This window comes from Dama dama, chromosome 18 (genome assembly GCF_033118175.1).
Source record: "Dama dama isolate Ldn47 chromosome 18, ASM3311817v1, whole genome shotgun sequence".
Taxonomy (NCBI): Eukaryota; Metazoa; Chordata; class Mammalia; order Artiodactyla; family Cervidae; genus Dama; species Dama dama.
The window spans coordinates 98,130,276-98,151,778 of NC_083698.1; the positions used below are offsets into that span (position 1 = coordinate 98,130,276).

At 49.2% G+C, this 21,503-nt stretch overlaps 1 protein-coding gene across 4 annotated transcripts in view; it reads right to left on the reverse strand.

Moving 5' to 3' along the window:
- HIPK2 (homeodomain interacting protein kinase 2) overlaps positions 1 to 21,503 on the reverse strand; it is a 208,278-nt gene that overhangs the window by 57,491 nt on the left and 129,284 nt on the right. For all 4 annotated transcript variants that reach the window (XM_061165905.1, XM_061165907.1, XM_061165906.1 and 1 more), the window contains exons 3-6: positions 9,236 to 9,359; positions 8,733 to 8,852; positions 6,573 to 6,659; positions 4,221 to 4,405 (exon numbers count right to left, since the gene is read on the reverse strand). In XM_061165905.1, the coding sequence (XP_061021888.1) occupies positions 4,221 to 4,405; positions 6,573 to 6,659; positions 8,733 to 8,852; positions 9,236 to 9,359 (516 nt within the window). The remainder of the gene's footprint in view (positions 1 to 4,220; positions 4,406 to 6,572; positions 6,660 to 8,732; positions 8,853 to 9,235; positions 9,360 to 21,503) is intronic.

Here is a 21,503-nt window from a genome sequence, read left to right on the forward strand (position 1 = left end):
CGAGTGGAGTCTCTTTCATCTGATAATCTAGATGTGGGGGCAGCCCTGGCCCAGCCCCAGGGGTGGGCTGGAGGTTTCTTCTGGCCCCAGACTTCTTCATGGTCTGCCCAGCAAATTCTAGGGTTACTTGGGGATCAGGCCTACTTTGTGCTCAAAGACCCTTCTTTCCTTCGGAGACCTATTTTCTGAAACCTAAGTTGTCAGTGCGTCCCCTGGTTCCACACCAGGTTCTGAGTTAGGAGCTGATGCCCATGGTTTCCGTGCTGGGTCTTCACCACACACAGTGAAACATCCTGTATTTGCTTCCATGCAGAATCAAGAGACAGGCAGCACCCTGAGGTCATCCAGCCAAGCCTCAAACTTTATGCATGAGACTGTCTCACTGACAGTGCAGGTGGCTTCCCAGGTGGCTCAATGGTAAAGAATCCACCTGTTGATGCAGGAGAGATTTAGGAGACGTGGGTTCGATCCATAGGTCAGGAAGATCCCATGCAGAAGGAAACGGCAGCCCACTCCAGCATTCTTGCCTGGGAAACTTCTTGGACAGAGGAGCCTGGTGGGCAGCAGTCCATTGGGTCACAAAAAAGCTGGACATGGCTGGGCATGCACTAATGTCTCACTGACAGTGCACGTGGCTACCACGAACCGTCTCACCAGCACCCCTGCATCTCCTATCCACAGCTGTTTCTCAGCCATCCCACTTCACTCCTGATGACACCAAGGCTGATCTTTGGGGGCCCTATGCAGTAAATCGCCAAGTCTGCCTTTCTTCTGTGGTTCAGACTGACACCCCTTGACTTACCCCTCCTATACCCAGAAACAGGACAAATCCTGTAAAGAGAGTTTGCAAGGGATGGGTCCCAGTTCCTTCTCTGTACTCGGGTCTGGTTGTTTCAAGCATGCTTCTAAAGCAGAGGCACTATCTGGTTGTTGCAATACAATCTGACTTGCTCAACAACAGCTAGTAAGGAACAGACCGAAAAGAGAGGAAGCACTATTGGTGATGGGTGCCACACCCTCATTTCTCATATGCTGCTGAGGGTCAAATCCAGCCTTGAGACTTGACCCGATCTGATTCTGGCCGTGGCGGGGCCCATGGTGACCCACGGCTGTCTTAGCTGCAGGCTCTTCCGTGTATCCCTCTCTCTCCTGATGCCACCTGAAATCTGCTGCTCTCTTGAGCACCCTGCTTCTCCCTGCAGACACCCAGGGAATGGGCTGTTTATTCTTTCATGTCCCAAGTGCCTCAGAGGTTGAAGTGATCTCTCTCCTTACTCTCTGTTTATAGGATGAACTGTGCCCCTCAAATTCACATGTTAAAGTTCTAACCCCCCCAGTACTTAAGAATGGGACTGAATTTGGAGATAGGATCTTTAAAGAGGTGAAATGAGGTCATTAGGGCGGGCCCTGATTCAATTCCTTAGAAGGAGGAGGAAATCAGGACACAGACAGCGTAAGAGGAAGACCACGGGAAGACATGGGCAGAAGGCAGCTGTGTGTAAGCCGAGGAGAGAGGCCACAGAAAAAGCCAACTCTGCCGGACACCTCGATCGTGGACTTATAGAATAAGAAAGTGAGTGTCTGCTGTTTATGACACTCAGCCACTCAGTGGCGCTTTGTGATGGCGCCTCCTTAAACTAATCCTCCCTTCTCTTCTCTCCCCCTCAGTCACCGAGGCCAGGCCACCAGCTCAGTCCTGCCCACCTGGGAGACTTCCAAATGTGAAAAAGTAGACGTGTTAGTTGCTCAGTTGTGTCCGACTCTTTGCGACCCCATGGACTGTAGCCCGCCAGGCTTCTCTGTCCACAGAATTCTCCAGGCAAGAATACTGGGAGTGGGTTGCCATTCCCTTCTCCAGGGGATCTTCCCGACCCAGGGATCGAACTCGAGTTGCCTTCATTACAGGCAGATTCTTTACTATCTGATCCACCAGGGAAGCCCTTCGGAGGTCACCCTGATTCCTGGTCGGACTCCCTGGCTCCTTAGTTCCTTTTCATCTCCAGGGACCTGTTGTCAACACCAGCCACTCCAGACCGTCAAGCCTGAAACCACGCCATTTCCACAACCACAAATTCAAGCATCCCACCTGCTGAGCACACTTTCCACCCATCTGGCTAGTTCAACTATCACTATACTAAGCATTCTCTGAGCTGACCAGACCACTCAGTCTCTTTGGACCCCTTCCAGCTTCACTTCCTTTCTCTTTTAGCTAAGCCTCACATAGCCATGACTTTGGATTACAGTCTCTTCACTGCCAACATCATAAATCTGTGTCAATCTTTTTCTCTTAGCAGCCCAGCCAAACGCCAACCTGGAAGGACCCTGTTGATTCCATGCCTTCACCTGGGGAGTTCATTTATACCCCGCGGTTTTCACATCCAACCCCCATACTCAGCGATTCTGCTCTGTTTCTCTGTTCAATTGTCTCTGCTACCTTCCGCTACCTAAGCTTTCCTGCCCTCCTTTAACCACCAATACCCTGTTTTCAACAAGGAGAGACAGAAGCTGGTGGAAGAAGCCCCTGAACTCTCCTCCACTGCACCAGGCACTTGGAACAGCCACGCACTCTCCTCTGCCCACCCCCTGTGATGTTGCCTATTCCTCCACCTGCCCTCTGAATCCTGGTCCTTCCCACTACCTCGAGAAACATTTTCTGAGTATCCTTTATCTTTAATCTTTTACTTACTACCAGGCACTTCCCATCAGCCTCTTAAGATGCTCAAGTCTCTTCCGTGTGAAAAGAAAACTCCCCTTTGGGCCTTCCCGAGTCAGCCCTCTATTTCCTCCCTCCCCTAACACAGCCTTCCTTCCTGAAAGGGTACCATCTGTTTCTTCACCTCTCCCTCAACCTTTCAGCCTGCTAAACTGGTTTCTGCTTTTACCATCCATGGAGACAGCTCTCCATAAGTTAACAGCAGCCTCCAAGTTGCCAAATCTGATGGGCATTTTTTCCAAGCTTATTTGACTTGATCGAGCAACAGCAGACCGATCTTTGTTTAACACAACTCCAATCAGCCATTCCTCGGCCATCAATCCTTTAATGACTTCCCATTACTCTTAGGAGAAAGAGCGAAATTCATAACACGGAAGCCCTGCCACTGGCTTATCCTGAGGCCTCACCTCTCCCTGTCCCCAGGCTCTTGTGCTTGATCTTGCCCATGCTGGGGTCTCCGCCTGGCAAGGCCCCTTCTGCTCTTGCTGGCCTTTCCACCAAGCACCTCCTTCTCCTTGGGTGGTCACGTCCGTGGGTCATCCCCGCCCTGCCTCCAGCAAGGTCCCCTTATTACATGCTCTGCTCACCCTTTGTATCCCCTGAGAATAGCCTGGTTATTTGAGGATTGCTGGTTTAGTGCCTTCCTCTCTCCTATAGGGGCTTCCCTGGTAGCTCAGCTGGTAAAGAATCCACCTGCAATGCGGGAGACCTGGGTTTGATCCCTGGGTTGGGAAGGTCCTCTGGAGAAGGGATTGGCTACCCACTCTAGTGTTCTGGCCTGGAGAATTCCATGGACTATAATAGTCCATGAAGTCACAGAGTCAGACATGACTAAGCAACTTTCACTTTTCACTTTCCCTCCTATAGACTCTAAACTCCCCAGGGTGGCCATCGGCTCTGCTCCCCACTGCCTCCAGCTCCTGGCCCAGCCCTGTGAATGAATGAATGAATGAACAAACCAACAGGTCCCAATCCACACGGGACCAAGTCCACACGTGACCTCTGGCTTGCACATGGCTTTGCATCACAGATGCTGCCATTCTGAGCACCTCCCTTGGTGCAGACACCCCGGGTCCGGTCCACCCAGCCTCTGCCCTCTCATTCCCCACTGTTCCCTCTTTTTGGTGTTAAGAAACTTCAGCCCAGGGTCCCAATGTGGCTGCCGACTATTTTTATAAATACTGTTTTAGTGGAACACAGCCTCCCTTGTCGGTTTCTGTAATGTCTACAGCTGCTTTCAACTCTAATGGAAGAGCTGAGTTGTTGTGACAGAGACCATACGACTACAAAGTCTGAATTTTTTTTTTTTTCCTGGGCCTTGAGGCATGTGGGATCTTGGTTCCCTGACCAGGGATCAAACCTGCGTTCCTTGCGTTGAAAGGAGCTCAGAGTCTTGAACACTGGACCCACCAGGGAAGTCCCTACAAAGCCTGAAATGTGCACTACCTGGGGCTTTAAAGAAAAAGTCTGCCGACCTCTGGGATAAAGCACCGACCGGGACACCTACTGTGTGCTGTGGGGAAAGTCGAGTAAGTGCGTCATGGTGACGAAGGGGTGGTTTAGGGTCTCGATTGGAGTGATTCTCTTATCGGCATCTATGGTCAGCATCTTCTTCAGCAGGTCGATGAACTCCCGCCGGTCTGCCTTCTCCACCAACATGTCACTCCCTTCCAAATCTGTTGTCATGTTCACCTGCAAGCAAGTGGGGACAAGTTACCAAGACCCCGCTGGGCCTCCCTTGCCCCATTCCTCTTATTCTGTGCTCTGCGGCTCCATCCTAATCTCCCGGTCACCCCTTCCCAACCCCCAGAAGGCTGTGTCTGCCCCGTGGAGGGTGCTGCCACAGGTCATCACTGCCTGCAGGTCATGGCTGTTCTCTCTGCAGGAGAGGCCAGGGGAGGCTCCTCAGGGAAGAGAGAGGCCCCTGTGGGCACCTGCACACACATGAATGTGCGGGTGCAGCTGGCTCCTGCTTTCATCAGTTAGGTTGAAATGCACCTTGCATCATGCCTCATTGAAAAGAACCATAAGATGAAAAGAATTCTGGAGACCGAGCTTATGACAATGTGAATGTACTGAATGGTATACTTAAGAGTTGTACCATTTTCAGTTCAGTTCAATTGCTCAGTCATGTCCGTCTCTTTGTGACCACATGAATCGCAGCATGCCAGGCCTCCCTGTCCATCACCAATTCCCGGAGTCCACCCAAACTCATGTCCATTGAGTCGGTGATGCCATCCAACCATCTCATCCTCTGTCGTTCCCTTCTCCTCCTGCCCTCAATCTTTCCCAGCATCAGGGTTTAGGCTACATATATTTTCCCATGGTTAAAAAACAATAATTACAACCAAGCAGTAAAAACTAAGATGCAAAAAGGTTTATTTCTTTAACCTTCCAAGAGAGGTATTGGGGCCTGCTTCCCACACCTACAGTGGGTCAGTCTTCTTGCAGCTCCTGAGCCAGGGTCTGAGTTATTCGAGTCCCTGGGTTCACTGGGACTGCCTCTGGTGAAGGCAGGCAGGATATCTGAACACAAGATTTTTCTTCCAAGAGCAAGTCTAAGTGTTTGCGTGTGCTCAGTTGTTCAGTTATGTCCGACTCTTTGTGACCCTGTGGACTGTAGCTCGCCAGGCTCCTCTGTCCGTGGGATTTCCCAGCAAGAATAGTGGAGCAGGTTTCCATTTCCTTCTCCAGGGGCTTCCTGACCCAGGAATCGAACTTGTGTCTCCTGCATCAGTAGGCAGATTCTTTACCACTGTACTGCCTGGGAAACCGATACTAGGATGACCTTTAAAAGCCTTGTTTTGTGGTGTTTTCTTCCCCCCGCCCCGCCCCAAGACATGCACTGGAAAGCAATTTCAGTTTTCTCAGAAAATCAAAGCTTCTCATCAACTGACAAGTATACTTTACTTGGAGTCATGAGTTTTGGTTATGCTTATCTTTAGTAAGAAGTGTGCTTAAGTGTTTATTGGTCTGGAGCTGTGTTTCTCATGGCTTTGAAAAAAACTCACTTTGGGTTGCCCTGATTTTAGACTAGGTTTTACTCTAAAAATAGCTGACATTCTAGAATTCTCTCTGGACACAAAGGTGACCTGAGAGAGACTGACTGCAGTGGGTTGTGTTCTCACAAAAGATGGATGTCCTGGTGCCTGGTACCCGGGAATGGAACCTAATTTGGAAACAGTCTCAGCAGATGTACCCAAGTTAAAGTCGCAATGAAGTAGAGTGGGCCATACAGCCAATGACTGGTGTCTTTGTAAGAGAAAGAAGGGAGATTTTGGACCCAGGGAAAAGAGGGATCACAGGGATGAAGGCCACATGAAGGAGACAGAGATTGGGGGATGCAGATACAATTCAATGGAAACCGAGGGTTACTGGGGGCCACCAGAAACTAGAACAGCCTGGGCCAGTTTCTTCCTAGAGCTGGTAGAAGGGACATGGACTGCTGGTACTGTGATCTCAAACTTCCAGCCTCCAGTGTTGCAAGAGAATAAACGCTGTTGTCTTAAGTCACCACTTTATGGCCCCTTGTTAAGGTGGCACTAGAGAACTCATCATGGTACTCAAATGAACTAATGGGGTTGAATTCTTCTCATGAAGACATCAGTAAGATTGGCCAGTGCTATTTTACAATTGAGAGCCAGTAAACTGAAGCTATTTTTAAAGAGCTGGTGTAAGGTCTTAAAAATGTTCCACAAACCCAGTGGTATACTTCCTAAGGCCGACATATCATTGTTTAAGGTCAAGGTCAGCCACCACAGGTGGATTTCTACCCTCCATCCTCTGTTAATTACTCCGGCAGAAGTGTTGTGCTTGGCTCTGAAAGGGCTAACACTGTATACTCACCCACGGAGCTTACCTGGGCCATGTCATCTAAACAGTTGAAAATGTACTTCCTTGCTTCTTTTGACTTAATCCCCGTCTCTGCTTCATGGTCATCTGGTGTCTGGTCAAGAGAGGCAAGAGCCCGTTGGTAATGTGAATTATTTCCTAATCACTGTGACCCAAACCTGTCAACCTCTGCTTCTCCCCCTGAGGATCTTTTCCCACCTTTCAGAGGAGACAGGATTCTTAAAGCGACCTGCCCAGGAATTCCTTCCTCTCTTCCTGCTCCACACTTAGGTCACCCCTCCTCCTTCCTTCCTTCCCATGAACACCTGTTGCGGGGGTCAGCTCTGAGTTGGGTCTAGGGGATCCCCGGAAGGCAGTATATGCCACAACCCCAAGAGAACCATGTTCTCCCCTAAGTTTAAGGGATGCGGTTAGGTTTCATATGTGGAAAAGCAGAAGCCCTTTGTCCGCATATTTTAAAATTTTAACTTATCAAACTCATACAGATAGAGCTCTCCCTATGTGTCAGGCACTACTTTCTGAAAAAATTATTTATCTATTTAATTATGTATTTATTTTTGGCTGTGTTGTGTCCTTGCTGCGTGCAGACTTTCCCCAGTTGTGGCCACTGGGGGTTTCTCATTGTGGTGGCTTTTCTTATTGTGGAGCATGGGCTCTAGGGCACGCGGGCTTCAGTAGTTGGGGCGCACAGGCTTAGTTACCCCTCTGCATGTGCAGCCTTCCTGGAACAGGGGTCGAACCCGAGGCCCCGGCATTGGCAGGCGGATTCTCAACCATTGGACTGCGAGGGAAGTCCCCAGGTACTGTTCCAAAGCACGTGAACTCATGTAATGCCCTTCACAGCCAAATTAGGGAGGCTGATTACCAGCCCATCTTCCAGAGGGGCAAACGGGGGCAGAGAGCTTGAGGAGCTTGCCAAGGTCCCATGACCGCTGGCTCCGGAGTCTGCTTGGCAGTCCCCTCTGTCTGGGTCCAGGGGACACACGTCCAGTTCCTGAACTGGCCTCAGTCTAGGAAGCTGCTGTTTCCAATGACTATGGGATTTTGGACTCATTCATGAATCATAGGTAACTGATCCTCCAAGACTCAGTCAAGGACAGCACACCTGGAGCTGCTAAGATCCAGGCTTCGACGCAGGAACAGCTGGCCACGAAGGCCTGAGGCTCCTAAGACGCAGAAGTGAACCCCGCCCCTGGCCGGCCTCAGCCTCCTCCCGCCAGGACTCTTTTTCACTGGACCTGACCTTGAGCCGCTCACCCTCAACAGCTGCCAAACGCCAGCCTCCCATCAAGAGCCTCAGAGGCCTGCTCAGCTGCCAGATCTCTTTTCTAAATCTTTTGCCATCACTGACCATGCATTATCTCTAAATGTATTACAGTTTGGCTGTGGTTTCTGTTAAAAAAATACCCACCCACACTCTTGCAAAAAATAAAGAAACACCTAAAATGAACACAAAACACACTTAAGATGTATATTATTTTCTCCTTCCCAGGGGAAAAAAAAAACAACATTAATTTTAATTACTAGGCACAGATCAAAGTGAAAGCAAAATATGTTTCCGTTCAAGTCAAACTGCCCGAGTTTACGGTGTGCAGTGAGGCGCTACACCACCTGCTGGGGGGCCAGCAGAGCCCTCCCGGAGCCTTGGGATACTGTGTTGCCTCCTGCAAAGCGCTCTGCATCCTTCAGGGCCTGGCTCAAATGCTCCTCCTCAACCCTCTGCCATAGCAGGAATCAAGCCTCCCTCCTCCAGGCTCCCACATTGCTCCTGCCTGAAACAGGGTGCTGGTCATGGGGAGGGGGCAGGGCTTGTCACACAAGTTCAGTCTCCCTCTGCACTGGGAGCTCCTTAAGGGAGGGGGGCCGTTCACGTCTTTCATTTCTCTATCCAGTAGCCAACCAGGCAGGTCGTCCAGGTTTACTGGATGAAATCGAGGGAGTTCAGCAATCAGAGCTTGAGCTGCAAAGGCAGTAGGTCAAGCAAAGCGGTGCTTTCTGAACATTCGAAAATCCATCCACCAGGTATCAACCACAGTCGCGCCTCCCCCGTGGCCCAATCAGAGTCAGAGCCAGGACCCACATGCCTCATTTAAAGGCTCCCCGCAAATGGGACCTTCTTCCCCAAAAGCTGGGTGTTGGTGAGGAACGAGGTGTGTGTTCTTCCTACCTTCAGCCTCCACAGAGGATACGGCGAGTCCGTGTCCCGGTTGAAAAACCTAGTTGTCTTTGTCCCTGCGCTTAATAAATATTCTGCTGGCAAACCCTGTGTTTGTGAAATATACCGGATCTGCAAGGAAAGATGGGAATGAGGTCAGGGCTTTTCCTGTCACCACACACGTGGTATACTAACGGCTCTAGCGTCTCAGAGAAAAACGACAATTTTATAGGGAGAGAAAGAAGTAATCAAAGGAAAAGGAAGAAGAACAAAGAAAAGCCAGGCGATCCTCAATTGTAAATTTGGATTCTGGTACTTAAGGAGACAACACAGATAAGATGCTTCAATAAAAGTCGTGGCTAAATTAAAAAAAAAAAAAAGCGATCGAAAGGAAGCAAGGTTTGGGAGACAGTATCACACCTCAGAGCCCCGCCCCTATGTCAGGTTATGAAAGGGGTGCCCATCCAGACAAAGGAAGAGAGCTGGCTGAGAGCACCTGTGCTATCTGGACCCACCTGATCGTACTCTGAAGCTCCTGGATACAGCGGCCAGCCCAGGAACAGCTCTGCGATGACGCAGCCCAAAGACCACATATCAATTGCCTCACAAAATGGTAAACCCAGGATGATCTCAGGGGCCCTGAAAAGGAAGAATGGGAAAAAAAATGTCATTAGCAATTTGGAAATGCAGGAAGCTATTTCTATATGAATTCTACAACAACAACAACAACAACAAAATCCAGTCTTTCAAACCCAAGCTATCGTTAGTGACCCCCTCAAGGTTCTGTTGTTCTTGAGCTGGGTTGCAATGATCCCTGCATACTTTGGCCTGGTTCTCCCTTCAGCAGGGAGCCTGGTTGGATGACTGGCTGAGATGCATGATAGGTCTGAGGTTGTAGAGCAGACCCAGAGGGAACCACAGCTACTGCTTCATTACCATCACGCTCCAGCCAGATGAGCTAATCAACGCTTTTGAGATACTCAGGAATTATCTTTTGTAGCTGAAAACCCAGGAAACCAACCTCTAGAGAATGCCCAGGTTTTTGGTTTTTTTTTTTGCTGAGTGGCATGCAGGATCTTAGTTCCCTGACCAGGGATCAAACCTGCACCCTGAGCATTCAGTGGAAGCTCCGAGTCTTAACCACTGGGTCACCAGGGAAGTCCCAAGGATGCTCAGTTTTTACAAAGGAATTCTGAAGCAGAAGTATTCTATTTTCAGTCATATATAAAACAAGTTGCCTCCACCCAGAATGGGATTAAACACAGTATCTGTTTATGTCAACAATCCCTTTTTAGGAGTTTGTATCACACTTTTCCAAGGAAACACTACTTTTGTTTTTTTGTTATCTTCTAAAGAATTCTCTACTATGACGATTATAGTACCTGGTTCATGATCTGTTAATCAGAATTCCATTATAAACCCTTTCCTAACTTTAGAAACTATGTTCCTTCACATGATAAGCCTGGTTACCTGCTGGAACTTCTGAAGGAAATCACCTAAACTCAAAGAGAAAATTTCACATGTAGTTGGTAATCAAAACCAAAGACCACAGAGTAGCTCCGCTTTTCTAGGAATTGGTCATGATTGCTAGGGGTACATTTTGGAGAACACCACGTTCAGAGCATGAGATATGAACTCAGTTTAAGATTTTTTTTTTTTTTTAAACGTGGCTCAAGGCACTCTGCTGATGCACTGGCCCAACTTCTGTTTTCTCTACCAACAGCCCCCTGGATGAAGTGATCCAGGAAGATGCAACTCCACCTTTTTAGCAGCCTGGAGGGGGAGCCCAGGAGCTGGGAGACTTTTCTCTATCTGGGTTATCTTTGCCCAGCCAGCAGGAGAGGAGGGAGTGAGGGGGTGCCAAGAGCACCTCCACTTGTTGGAGCTTCGAGCTGAATTCTCCCTGCCCACAAAGCATCTCCCTGCCTGCTCCTTTCAACTGGCTCTCATTGCTGTTTTTTTTTTTTTTTTCTCTACATAATGGTTCTGAAAAAACAAATAAGAACCAAAAGGTCTTGCTATCAAGTCTTTTGATTTTTCAAATGTGAAAAGGAGTCTCTTCCCTTCCTTGGAGCTGGAGAGGCAGCACTACTGTTGGCGCTTCCAGAGCTATGAGATCGTGGTCTGGGCGGCGAGGCCAAGGCTGGGTCTCCATGGGCTTGGAAGGCGGGGATTGCCGCGGAGGGCCAGGGAGCGAGCTGTTACTTGAGGGGTCTCCCCTGTCCCCGTCCCCTCGCTGCTGGGTGTCTTCTGCTCCAGTGCTTGTGCCTGGCACTTCGCCCTGTCTTTGGTCTTTGTCTCCTCCCAGCCTAGTTGCTGACGGTTCGTGTGGACGTGGGGGACAGCTCTTGCCCTCCGGCACGGATGCCCTGGGGAGGCATCACTGCTGGACTGTCCCAGGTCATGGGACCTTCGACCTGGTCTAGGTCACTGTGTCGAGCAGTGCCCCCACACACCAGGGCTTCCAGAGCCACAGATCATTATGTGGAACTGATGAGACTACCGCAGGTTGCTTCCAGCAATGCCATCTCTTCCGCAGTGGTTTTGATTTAAAAAAAAAAACCAACACATCTTTTTGAAAAGAAGGGAGTATCTCAAAAGAACATGATAGTGAAAACAACTCTTATTACACATGTGGCAGAACCTGCTTTGCTCTGCTCGAGAGTCAGATGTGTCCACCTGCCTCCTCTCACGTGCAGGCTCGGGCCTCTCCTCGGGGAGGTACCTGTTCTGGTCCTGAGAAGCCCCTCCTGTGGCAGCTGCTGCTGGCTCAGAATCAGGCATCTCAGCACATCTGTCCCCGTTCTTGTGACCTGTCCCTTTGGCCGTTGTAGCCTGGACACTCCAGTCTCCAGGTCGGGTCTTAGGGTCAGGTTGCTCTGGTTCCGTGGGGCCATCTCGGGACTTGACCATGAGGCTGCCCTTCCTGTCAGATTAATTAACTGGTCCTCAGGCCCCAGTACTCTTGTCTGGAGAATTCCAAGGACAGAGGAGCCTGGTGGGCTACAGTCCATGGGATTGCAAAGAGTTGGACACGACTGTGTGACTAACTTTCACTAAGGGCATCTACTTTTTCATGCCCTTAAGCAGACCACGGGGAACTCCTGAAAACCCATTTCCCAGATTCTGTTCCCTGATGATCTGCCCAGCAGAATCCAACAGGTAAGACTGTCATGCAAAGGGCATGACAATGATGTTCTTGGGCGAGAAACAGCAGGCTCGCGTTTTAGGAACGGGACCTGTGAAAATCATTTAGCTGGGGACTTCCCTGGTGGCCCATTGGTTTAGACACCGAGGTCCTAATACAGGGGGCTCAGGTTCGATCCCTGGTTGAGGAAGTAATATCCCACATGCTGCAACTAAGAGTTCTCATGCCTCAACTAAGACCCAGCACAGCCAGATAAATAGTAAGTAAATATTTAAAAAAACTGTTTAGTCCATCAGAAAACGGAATGACAGCAATTCCTGGTGTCACGATATGTATGGCAGAGGATTTCTTTTGCTGTGATCCTAGTGAGCAAATGTGTGGGCATCAGGCGGGGCAGCTGGGAAACAAAAGAAACAGAAGGTGCAGCCCCCTTCCCCTGCAGACCCTGTCCCCCACGGGTCGCTGGGGAGGCGACACCAAAGCACAGGTGACAACTGAAGTCGAGCACGAAAACAAACAATACGCGCACACACACACAAACAGACCTAGTCCAAGCGCACACCCTCGCTCCAGTGTCTCCCGTCTAAAAACAATAAAACAGAACGCAAGAACAAAACACGCGAAAACCAAACCTCTCCTAATCCCTTCAGCTCCCTGCAGCTGTTGCCCTAGTTCTCTGTTCTCCTTCCAAAGCCAAATCTCTGAAGAGTCATCTCCGGCAGCTTCCACTGCTCTGCCTCTCGCATCTTCCCTCCTCCTCTCACTGGACGTGCCCCTCCGCTCCACTCAAGCTCGGAGCTCGCCGAGGCCAGCAGGGACCACGTCACGTCTACTGGTCAGTTTCTCAGCTCTGGAGCCTGACAGTCCTGTTTCTTCCACACAGGTGATCGTTCCGTCTGGTCTTGAAACACATAGTCTTGGTTCGAATGACACTACATGCTCCTGCATTTGTTCCGCTCTGTTGCTCACGGCTTGTCCTCCTCTATCCAAGTGCTGCCGATGGCAAAGCCCCAGAACCCCTTCTCTTCTCTCGTTTCATTGTTTTTCTAGGTAATTCTTATGGGGTTGAACCATGTCCCAAAGTCATGCTGAAGTCCTAATCTTCAGTAGCTCAACATGTGCCCTTCTTTGGGAACGGGGCGACTGCAGATGTCATCAGTTACGATGATGTCGTCTTGGAGCAGGGTGCATCCTTCATCCAGTATGACCGGTGTCCTCGGAAGAAGGGGGAGATCTGGACACATACGCAGAGGGAAGATGGTCATGTGAAGACAGAGGCAGAGACTGGAGTGATGCTGTCACAAGCCAAGGAGCCAGAAGCTAGAAGAGGCAAGAAGGCCGCTCCCTGGAGGCTTCAGAGGGAGCATGGCCTTGATTTGGGACACCTAGCTTCCACAATTTTGAGAGAACAAGTCTCTGTTACTCTGAGTCATGTATTTTGTGGTACTCATCTCTGAACGCTAGGAAACTGCGATGGTCACCGTGTCCATTCTTAGCAGTTTAAATCCCGTTTTGTGTATTTCCAAAAGTCTGTCTCCTTTTTGGACTTTTCTTGGCTCCAGCTTTATGTTTCTGATGGCCGGACACTTCCACTGGAATATCTCTCGACCACCTCAACTTGCGTTTAAAAGGGCACTCTTCTCTGTACCCTCCCACCCCAAATAATTCCTCCTTCTGTCCTCTGTTTCACTAAATGGAATTACTATCGCACTCCCCTCCCCACCCTGCCCCATTACTCATGCTGGAAACCTGGGATTGATCTCTGATTCCTCTCTCTCCCTCTATATCCTTGCCACTCAATAATGGCAGCTCTGAAGTAGCTCAATTGGCCCTGGATTCTCCACTTCTGCAGCCACCGCTCTGGCTCTGACCACCTCACCTGGGCCTTCCCATCTTTCCACGTCATTGCTGCTTCTTCCAGTCCACTCTCTACCAGCTCAACAGGTCACAGGCCCTCCGCGTGAAGTCCTTCCCAGTCTCCCTGCCACCCTGAGAACGAACTCTCAGTCCCCTGCGCCCGCTGGGCCCTGCCCAGCCTGGCAGTCATCCAGTCCGCTCTCCCAGTTCAGTAAGCCCCAGCCTAACCAGTTTCCTGAGCCTTCCTGAGGAGCTCTTGCTTCGGCGTCAAATGCTTTCTCCGCTGGTTCTCAGGTGGCGGCTTCCTTCTTGCTCATCCTTCAAACCTCTGCTTAATTGTCACCGCCACCGACAGGCATCCCTTGACACTGGTTAGTCTCCATCTCTAGTGCCATAAATGTCACTTTACAGCACTTTCCCAATAACCTCCTCACTGTGTCTGTCTCCTCTGCTACGTCCATGACGGCAGCGCAGGGTCTGGCATTTAGGAGCCAATCAGTAAGGATTTGTAGATTGAATAAACCTTTATTAAATATAAGAAAGTGCTAAAATATGTGATTCAGATGGAAAGTTCTAAGGCTCGCAAACAAAGGAGGGTGGAAGGGGCGAATCTTCATGAAGGAACAGGAGCCCAGGCGCGAGCCTTTCGCCTGGGGAAGAGTGGGCCTCCGTGTGTGTGAATGGGCAGGGCTGATAAAGGCCCATCTCTTCCCATTCCTCTAGAAGCCATCATCCACTCAGCTCCACACTGTAGGCTTGCTGGAGCCCTCTGTGGTCCAGCCCTCTCTTGTAAACCCCTACTGGTCTCCTGCCTTTGGGTTCAACCTTTTCCAATTTACTCTGAAACTCTTCCCTATTCAAAGGCTGTGTCCTCTTGTCTGCACACATGACATGCTGGTCACACTTCTGAGACAGCCTGTCCTCCCCGCCCCTTCCGCACTCAAACACACCTTGCTCTCGGTGCTGGTGGACTGCGTGATGAACCTACAGACACGAACCACCAGATCGGTCCAATAGATACCAACTGACCACCTGAAGGACTGATGCTGAAGCTCCAATCCTTTGACCAACCTGATGCAAAGAACCGACTCACTGGAAAAGATCCTGATGCTGGGAAAGATTGAAGACAGGAGAAGGGGATGACCGAGGATGAGATGGTTGGATGGCATCATTGACTCAATGGACATGAGTTTGAGCAAACTCCGGGAGACAGTGAAGGACAGGGAAGCCTGGCGTGCTGCAGTCCATGGGGTTGCAAAGAGTCAGACACGACTGAGCGACTGAACGACTGTTGTTTATGTATGTCCGGGTGTTCGCCCTCCACTATCCCAAGGGCAGGGCCTGTGTTTTGAGTCTCAGTCTGGTACACAGCAGATGCTTCATAAAAATCTGCTCAGCACGAGCCCTCAGGTCAGGAAGGTACTTCTCTATCTGGCCCCTCAGTAATCCCTGGGGAACCAAAGACCCCTCTGCTATGATCGGGCAGATGCCTGGTCCCTGCTCCACTGGTCTGTAAGGCTCCAAGCTCCTGGATGTTCAAAGTCAAGTCTAAAATCGGTTTCTTTTTGTTCAGTGCACCTGAAGCACATTCGATGGTTGCTAAGGTGTATTCATTCTTCAGGGAAGAAACCATTATTAGCAGGGGTTATCCAAAGACAGAGTTTAGCACCCCTCATTTAGTCACTTAGTGGGGAATAATTCAATTGCCATTTTCCTAAGCATCTTCTATGTGCCAGGCACTGTGCTGGGTGCTGACGGTCAGAAACCAGACCCTGTGGTTCCTCCAGGAGTTCACTGTCTAGTTGGAGGCAACAATGGGCCTGCGGCCAGCACACATGCAGGAGATGCAAAGCCTAGGGGGTGGGGCGGGGCGGGGGGAGGTGAATGGGCGAGGTGGCCTCCAGGCACAGGGCGGGGTGAGTACACGTCCATCCCTGGCCTCTGGCTGCACCTCTGGAGTCTAGCACAGGTATGGAGCACCTAGGTGCTCACCACACCTCTGCAGAAGGAATAAACCTTTCTGTTTCAATCCCACACCCTCAGCAGGCACCAGTTTTCCCTGAAGCTGGCGCCATCTCCTTGGCAACACTGCCTAAGACAAGAGGCAGACTACTTGGCCTTTCTATTTCAAAGTTTACATGCTTTAAAAAAAAAGAAAAAAAAATCATATCCTGATCTCTTGCATGAGGGCTGTCTCTGGTCTCGGTTAGGGTCCGCAGCGGGTAGGGCTGCCAGCTTGGGACATGGCCTTTCCCCTCTGGGCTCAGAACTGCCCGGGCTGTGTCAGGGACTCAACCCTCATTTACCAGCCCATGGAATCCTCTTACAGAGGCTCCTTGCTGCTATTTTGGGACATCAAAAATACTTGAAACACACACGAAGTGTCAGACAAAATTTGCACCTAAGAAAGAGAGATTGTTCCTCTCCAACATTTCCATAGCAAGACATGGAAAATTCTATCTTTCTATAGAAAGAGAACGAACAACTGTCATTTTCGACACACCAGTGATTAAGCTTTGATATTTGGCTCTCCTGACAGTATATGTAGCTAGTGAGGCCTTCCCAGATCATGTGCAGATGCTGTGACCCCATGGGGGAATGACCCCTGACAGAGGCGTGGACACCACCTGAGCTGAGTGGAAACACTCAGGACCCCAAGTTCACAGTGCCATCAGGTCGTGGCTGTATACCAATTTCCTGACGTTGGTAGGAGGATAAAATGAAACAGCATCATAGGAGCACCTAGCACAGGGCCTGGCCTGGCGAAAGCAGTCAACAGACAGTATATCACTTATGTATTATGTACAATGTGTCTTAGTCCATGGGACGGCAATTAGATAAAGAGCACCCTTTTTCCTCATTTAAAAAAGTTTTATTTATGTTATTTACTTTTTGGTTGCGCTTGGTCTTTCTTGATGCATGGGCTTCTCTCTAGTTGCAGAGAGCAGGGGCTACTCTCTAGTTGTGGTGTGATGGCTTCTTATTGCAGTGGCTTCCCTGTTGCAGAGCACAGGCTCTAGGCACATAGGCTTCAACAGTTGTGGCTTGCAGGCTCTAGGGCATGGGCTCAGGAGTTATGGCACAAGGGCTCAGCTGTCCCACGGCATGTGGGATCCTCCCAGACCAGGGATCAAACACATGTCCTCTGCATTGGCAGGCGGATTCTTAACCAATGGACCACCAGGGAAGCCCCCCTTTCCTCATTTTAAAGGTCCATTTTCTTCCTTATAAATTGAAACATTAGGAAAACTATTTAAATATATTAAAGCATAACCATTAAAGAGTTTTTTCATTTATCTATACGAAAAAGGTACAAAGATTAATATATCTAACAACGAAGTCCTCGCCATTTAGCTTTAGAAAGAATACTGCTCATCCACAACCCCCCATGTCCTCCTACTGGAGAGCATGACCCTAACCCTGCATTACCTTTCACAGTACAAGCTCTTCCTTACCCAACCTCCCCGGCCAAGTTCATGTCTCCATCATCCACACTAATAACACAAGTGCAAGGTTCACAGCCACTCCCAACTTGGGCAATAAATCTGCAACACTAATCACAGAGCACAGGAAGGACTGTGCATTTCTGGAAAAATGTTACTCAATTTCTCTGGGTTTTTATTTCACCATCTATAAAATGTGATTATTAATCTTGCTTTTTTCCTTGTCTCTGCAGCAGCTTATGAAGATAAATTACGTTTGGTAGAATTGTAAAGCAGTTTGAACTCTCTGGAAGCAAGACACTCTGTTAGTCCATGGTATTTTATAATCACTGATATTATAAGGTGTACTTGAATTGAACTGCAGTGAAAAAGCCTGTTCCCACAAATATATGTAGATTGAAAGTAACCTCAGTATGGCTGGGGCAGAAGCAATCAAAATGTAAAATTGTATTTCAGATGGGTTGTTAAATCTTATGTTTCCGCCGCAAAAATAAGGAGACTTGGAAAGGCTGACACCCGCTCAGAGGCACTATTTGAGTTGGTGACCTGGACTAGGAGGCAAAGGATTACATCAAGGCAACACAGGACCCTAGGAGTAGCAGAAATCTGAGGACTCAGAGGAGGCTATTTTAGGGACACTGGACCCCAAAGCCCAAAGGATTTTCACAGAAGACAACCTGAAAGGTGAATGGTGGAGAGTGCCTCGGGGCAGTATTCCTAGAAGATGGGTTGGTACCATGTCAGGGGGACCCAGAAAGGTCCAAGTGGAGATAGCAACTGAGGCCTGGCTAATCCAAGGTCAACCTGGGGTTCGATTTTGAAAAAGATACAGCTTCCCTGGCAAACAGGAGACAGTAAAGAAGCAGCTCTGTCTTTGAGGTGCTTGACAAACGGGTGAAAGACACAGTGACTCAGAGACACAGCTCCAGGAACAAATCACAGGCGGGGGTTGACCAGGAGCCCTCTCACTGTGTGTGCCTGCCTGGAGACGAGGTGGTAAGGAGACCAGTCCAACCAAACACTGTGCCTCCCAAGAGGCACACCCTCCACAGAAGAGATTTTCTTCCGTAAGAAGATCTGCCTTGTAGTATGATGAGGAGGACGCTGTCATCTGACAGTGACAAGGCTCTGACTCCAGAAGGGAAGCCAGGAACACACCCAACTGGTGCCTGTGGCGGCCCCAGCTTGATGTTACATATGCAATGAAGTTGTTTCAGAGGGGTTCTAGAAGTTCTTTCTCGGGACCACTGCGGACAGCCATAAAACTGTGTGTGTGTGCTGTGAGGATTCAAGATCCTCACTGGTGATGCTGCTATAATTGAGCATCTCCAGTTCTCACGAACAGAAATTGCTCAAGACATCAGAACAAAGCATCGCATCCACCTGGAAAGTTGATTATATATAATCAGGGTTTGACTGTGCTGGTGACATCATCCTCACGCGACACTTGGACAGTCTCCCACAGGAAGTGCGTTTCCTTGAGTCAACCAACCACTTCAGAACAATGTTAGAATCACAGCGGAATTTTTGGATTTGTATTGGCAATGAACATTTTCGCTCTGAGTAAGACTTGCCTGGTGTACACTAAATATATGCACACACACACACACACACGCATACATATCTCCACCCTCCCATTCCCCACCCCTGTGCTGACCCTTGGTTCCCAGCTCGGCTTCAACTCTGCAAAGTTCAGCGCTAAAATCTAACCTTCTTGCTTATGTACCAGAAGAAAAGGTTGGATCTGGAACTCAATGACTATAATCTCCAAAGGCTTCTAACAATATTGGTATAATTCAGAAACCAGTTCCCAGATACCTAGGGGATATTCTGACGTTAGCCTCTAATTCTTTGTAAATCACTTTAACAAATGTTCCTGGGAAGAATGACTTGGACCCCATAATAGGTCATTTCGAAAACATGGACCCTGTCCTGGAATTCCTTATCCTCTTGACATGTACTGTTGTACTGTGTCTACTCAGCCCACCCCAAACCCGGTGACCCAGTATCTCTCAGGTCTCTGGGGCTTGTTATCATGAAGTCAGGGGATGCTGGAAAATGCCTGCTCTTGCCTTCTAACACCCCATGGGACTATAATATTACCAGATTTTATGCTCATACTTTTGGCGAAAGTACATGCTCAGTAAATGTCTATGGAAGCACCTGTTGGCCAGGGAAGTGGAATCTCAGATTTTGGCACATGTCTACATCCGGTCCCATCACTTCATGGAAAATAGATGGGGAAACAATGGAAACAATGACTATTTTCTTGGGCTCCCAAATCACTGTGGATGGTGACTGCAACCATGAAATTAAAAGATGCTTGCTCTTTGGAAGAAAAGCTATGACAAACCTAGACAGCATATTAAAAAGCAGAGACAGTACTTTGCTGACAAAGGTCTGCCTAGTCAAAGCTATATTTCCAGTAGTCATGTATGGATGTGAGAGTTGCACTATAACGAAGGGTGAGCACCAAAGAATGGATGCTTTTGAACTGTGGTGTTGAAGAAGACTCTTAGAGTCTCTTGGACTGCAGGGAGATCAAAACCAGTCAATTGTAAAGGAAATCAGTCTTGAGTATTCATTGAAAGGACTGATGCTGAAGCTCCAATACTTTGGCCACCTGATGCAAAGAACTGACTTACTGGAAAAGACCCTGATGCTGGGAAAGATTGAGGGCTGGGAAAGATTGAGAAGTGGGTGACAGAGGATGAGATGGTTGGATGGCATCACTGACTCAATGGGAGTTTGAGGAAACTCCGGGAGTTGGTGATGGACAGGGAAGCCTGGCGTGCTGCAGTCCATGGGGTGGCAGAGTCAGACACGACTGAGTGACTGAACTGAACTGAACTACACCTAGGGATTCTTTTTACACATGTACGGCTCCAGGTTCTTTTATAAAATTAAAAAAATCTTTGACTGATTGTGAAGGACAACATATTTAAAAAGAAGTGCATAGAGCAAAAACATAACAGCTCCGTGGCTTATCAGAAAGCAACGTCCAGTGTCACTCACAGCTGGGTGGAGAGATGCGGTGGGCATCACCAAGCCCCTCCTGCACACTGGCCCCTCTCTGCATGCGGTGGTGACACGTGGCCTGTACAGGAGTGTGTGCATCTTGTAGTGTGGCCCCCACACCTCCAGGGATCAGGTCCTTAACAGGAGGACCAGACCAGAGTCCCAGCTCACAGTGATAGGAGTGCAGCGCAAAGCCCAGGGCAGCTGGCTGCAAAACCTTGGATGTTCTTTTTAGTTCTGCTGGTTGACTGTTTCTTCTGCTTTGTTGCTAGTCTGCTGACTGAAACTGAGGGTTGAAACTGCATTTTGAGCTTCCCCGGGAAGTCTGCTGATGATATCAAGAAGGCCTCACCCTTTGCTTCCTGAGGCCACTCCTCTTTTCTCTGCACTGGGAGGGAATTTGGAATTTCAGTTCCAGACCTGTGGCAGATGCAGCCCCTCCACTTTATTCAGAGTGGCTATGTGTCACCCCCAGTGGGGTGGAAGTGGGATGTCAGGCCGGGAAGAAAGGAGGGGTCTCCTTCATACCTTTGAGTAAGTTAACTCAAGGCTCAGTCATTGATGCCTTCAAACTGGGGTGCCGGAGAAGACTCTTGAGAGTCCTCTGGACAGCAAGAAGATCAAACCAGTCAATCCTAAAGGGAATCAACCATGAATATTCACTGGAAGGACTGATGCTGAAGCTCCAATACTTTGGCCACTTGATGTGAAGACTGATTCACTGGAAAAGACCCTGATGCTGGGAAAGATTGAAAGCAAAAGGAGAAGGGGGCAGCAGAGGATGAGATGTTTAGATAGCCTCACTGACTCAATGGACCTGAATTTGAGCAAACTCTGGGAGACAGTGAAGTACAAGGGAGCCTGGCGTGCTGCAGTCCATGGGGTCACAAAGACTCAGACGTGACTTAGCGACAGAACAACAGCCTCTATCCCAAATGAAAGCACACTAAGAAGGTACTATTACTTACTTATAAGAAATTTTTTATTTCAGTGGAAAACTTTCCATTGGTTAACACTTAGCTTCCACTGGCCCATAGGGAGTTCTCAGAAATGTTCTCAGGGCTGGACTGAACCAGCACAAGGCTGGAGAGCCAGTATGCTGTCCTGCGTGGGGCCCCCTGATGCCCAGCTCTTGGCAAGTGAACGGTACCAAAGTCAAGGCTCATCCTTGGGTTATTTCCCTTCTTAAGGCACCATCTGACTCTGTGGCTCACAGGGCTAAATCAGGAGGTGGTCTTTATGGCTGATGGATGGGGGTGAGGAAGACAGGGCCTGGCGATAAACCTGCTCCTTTTTGAAAGCGAGATGCATTCGGTG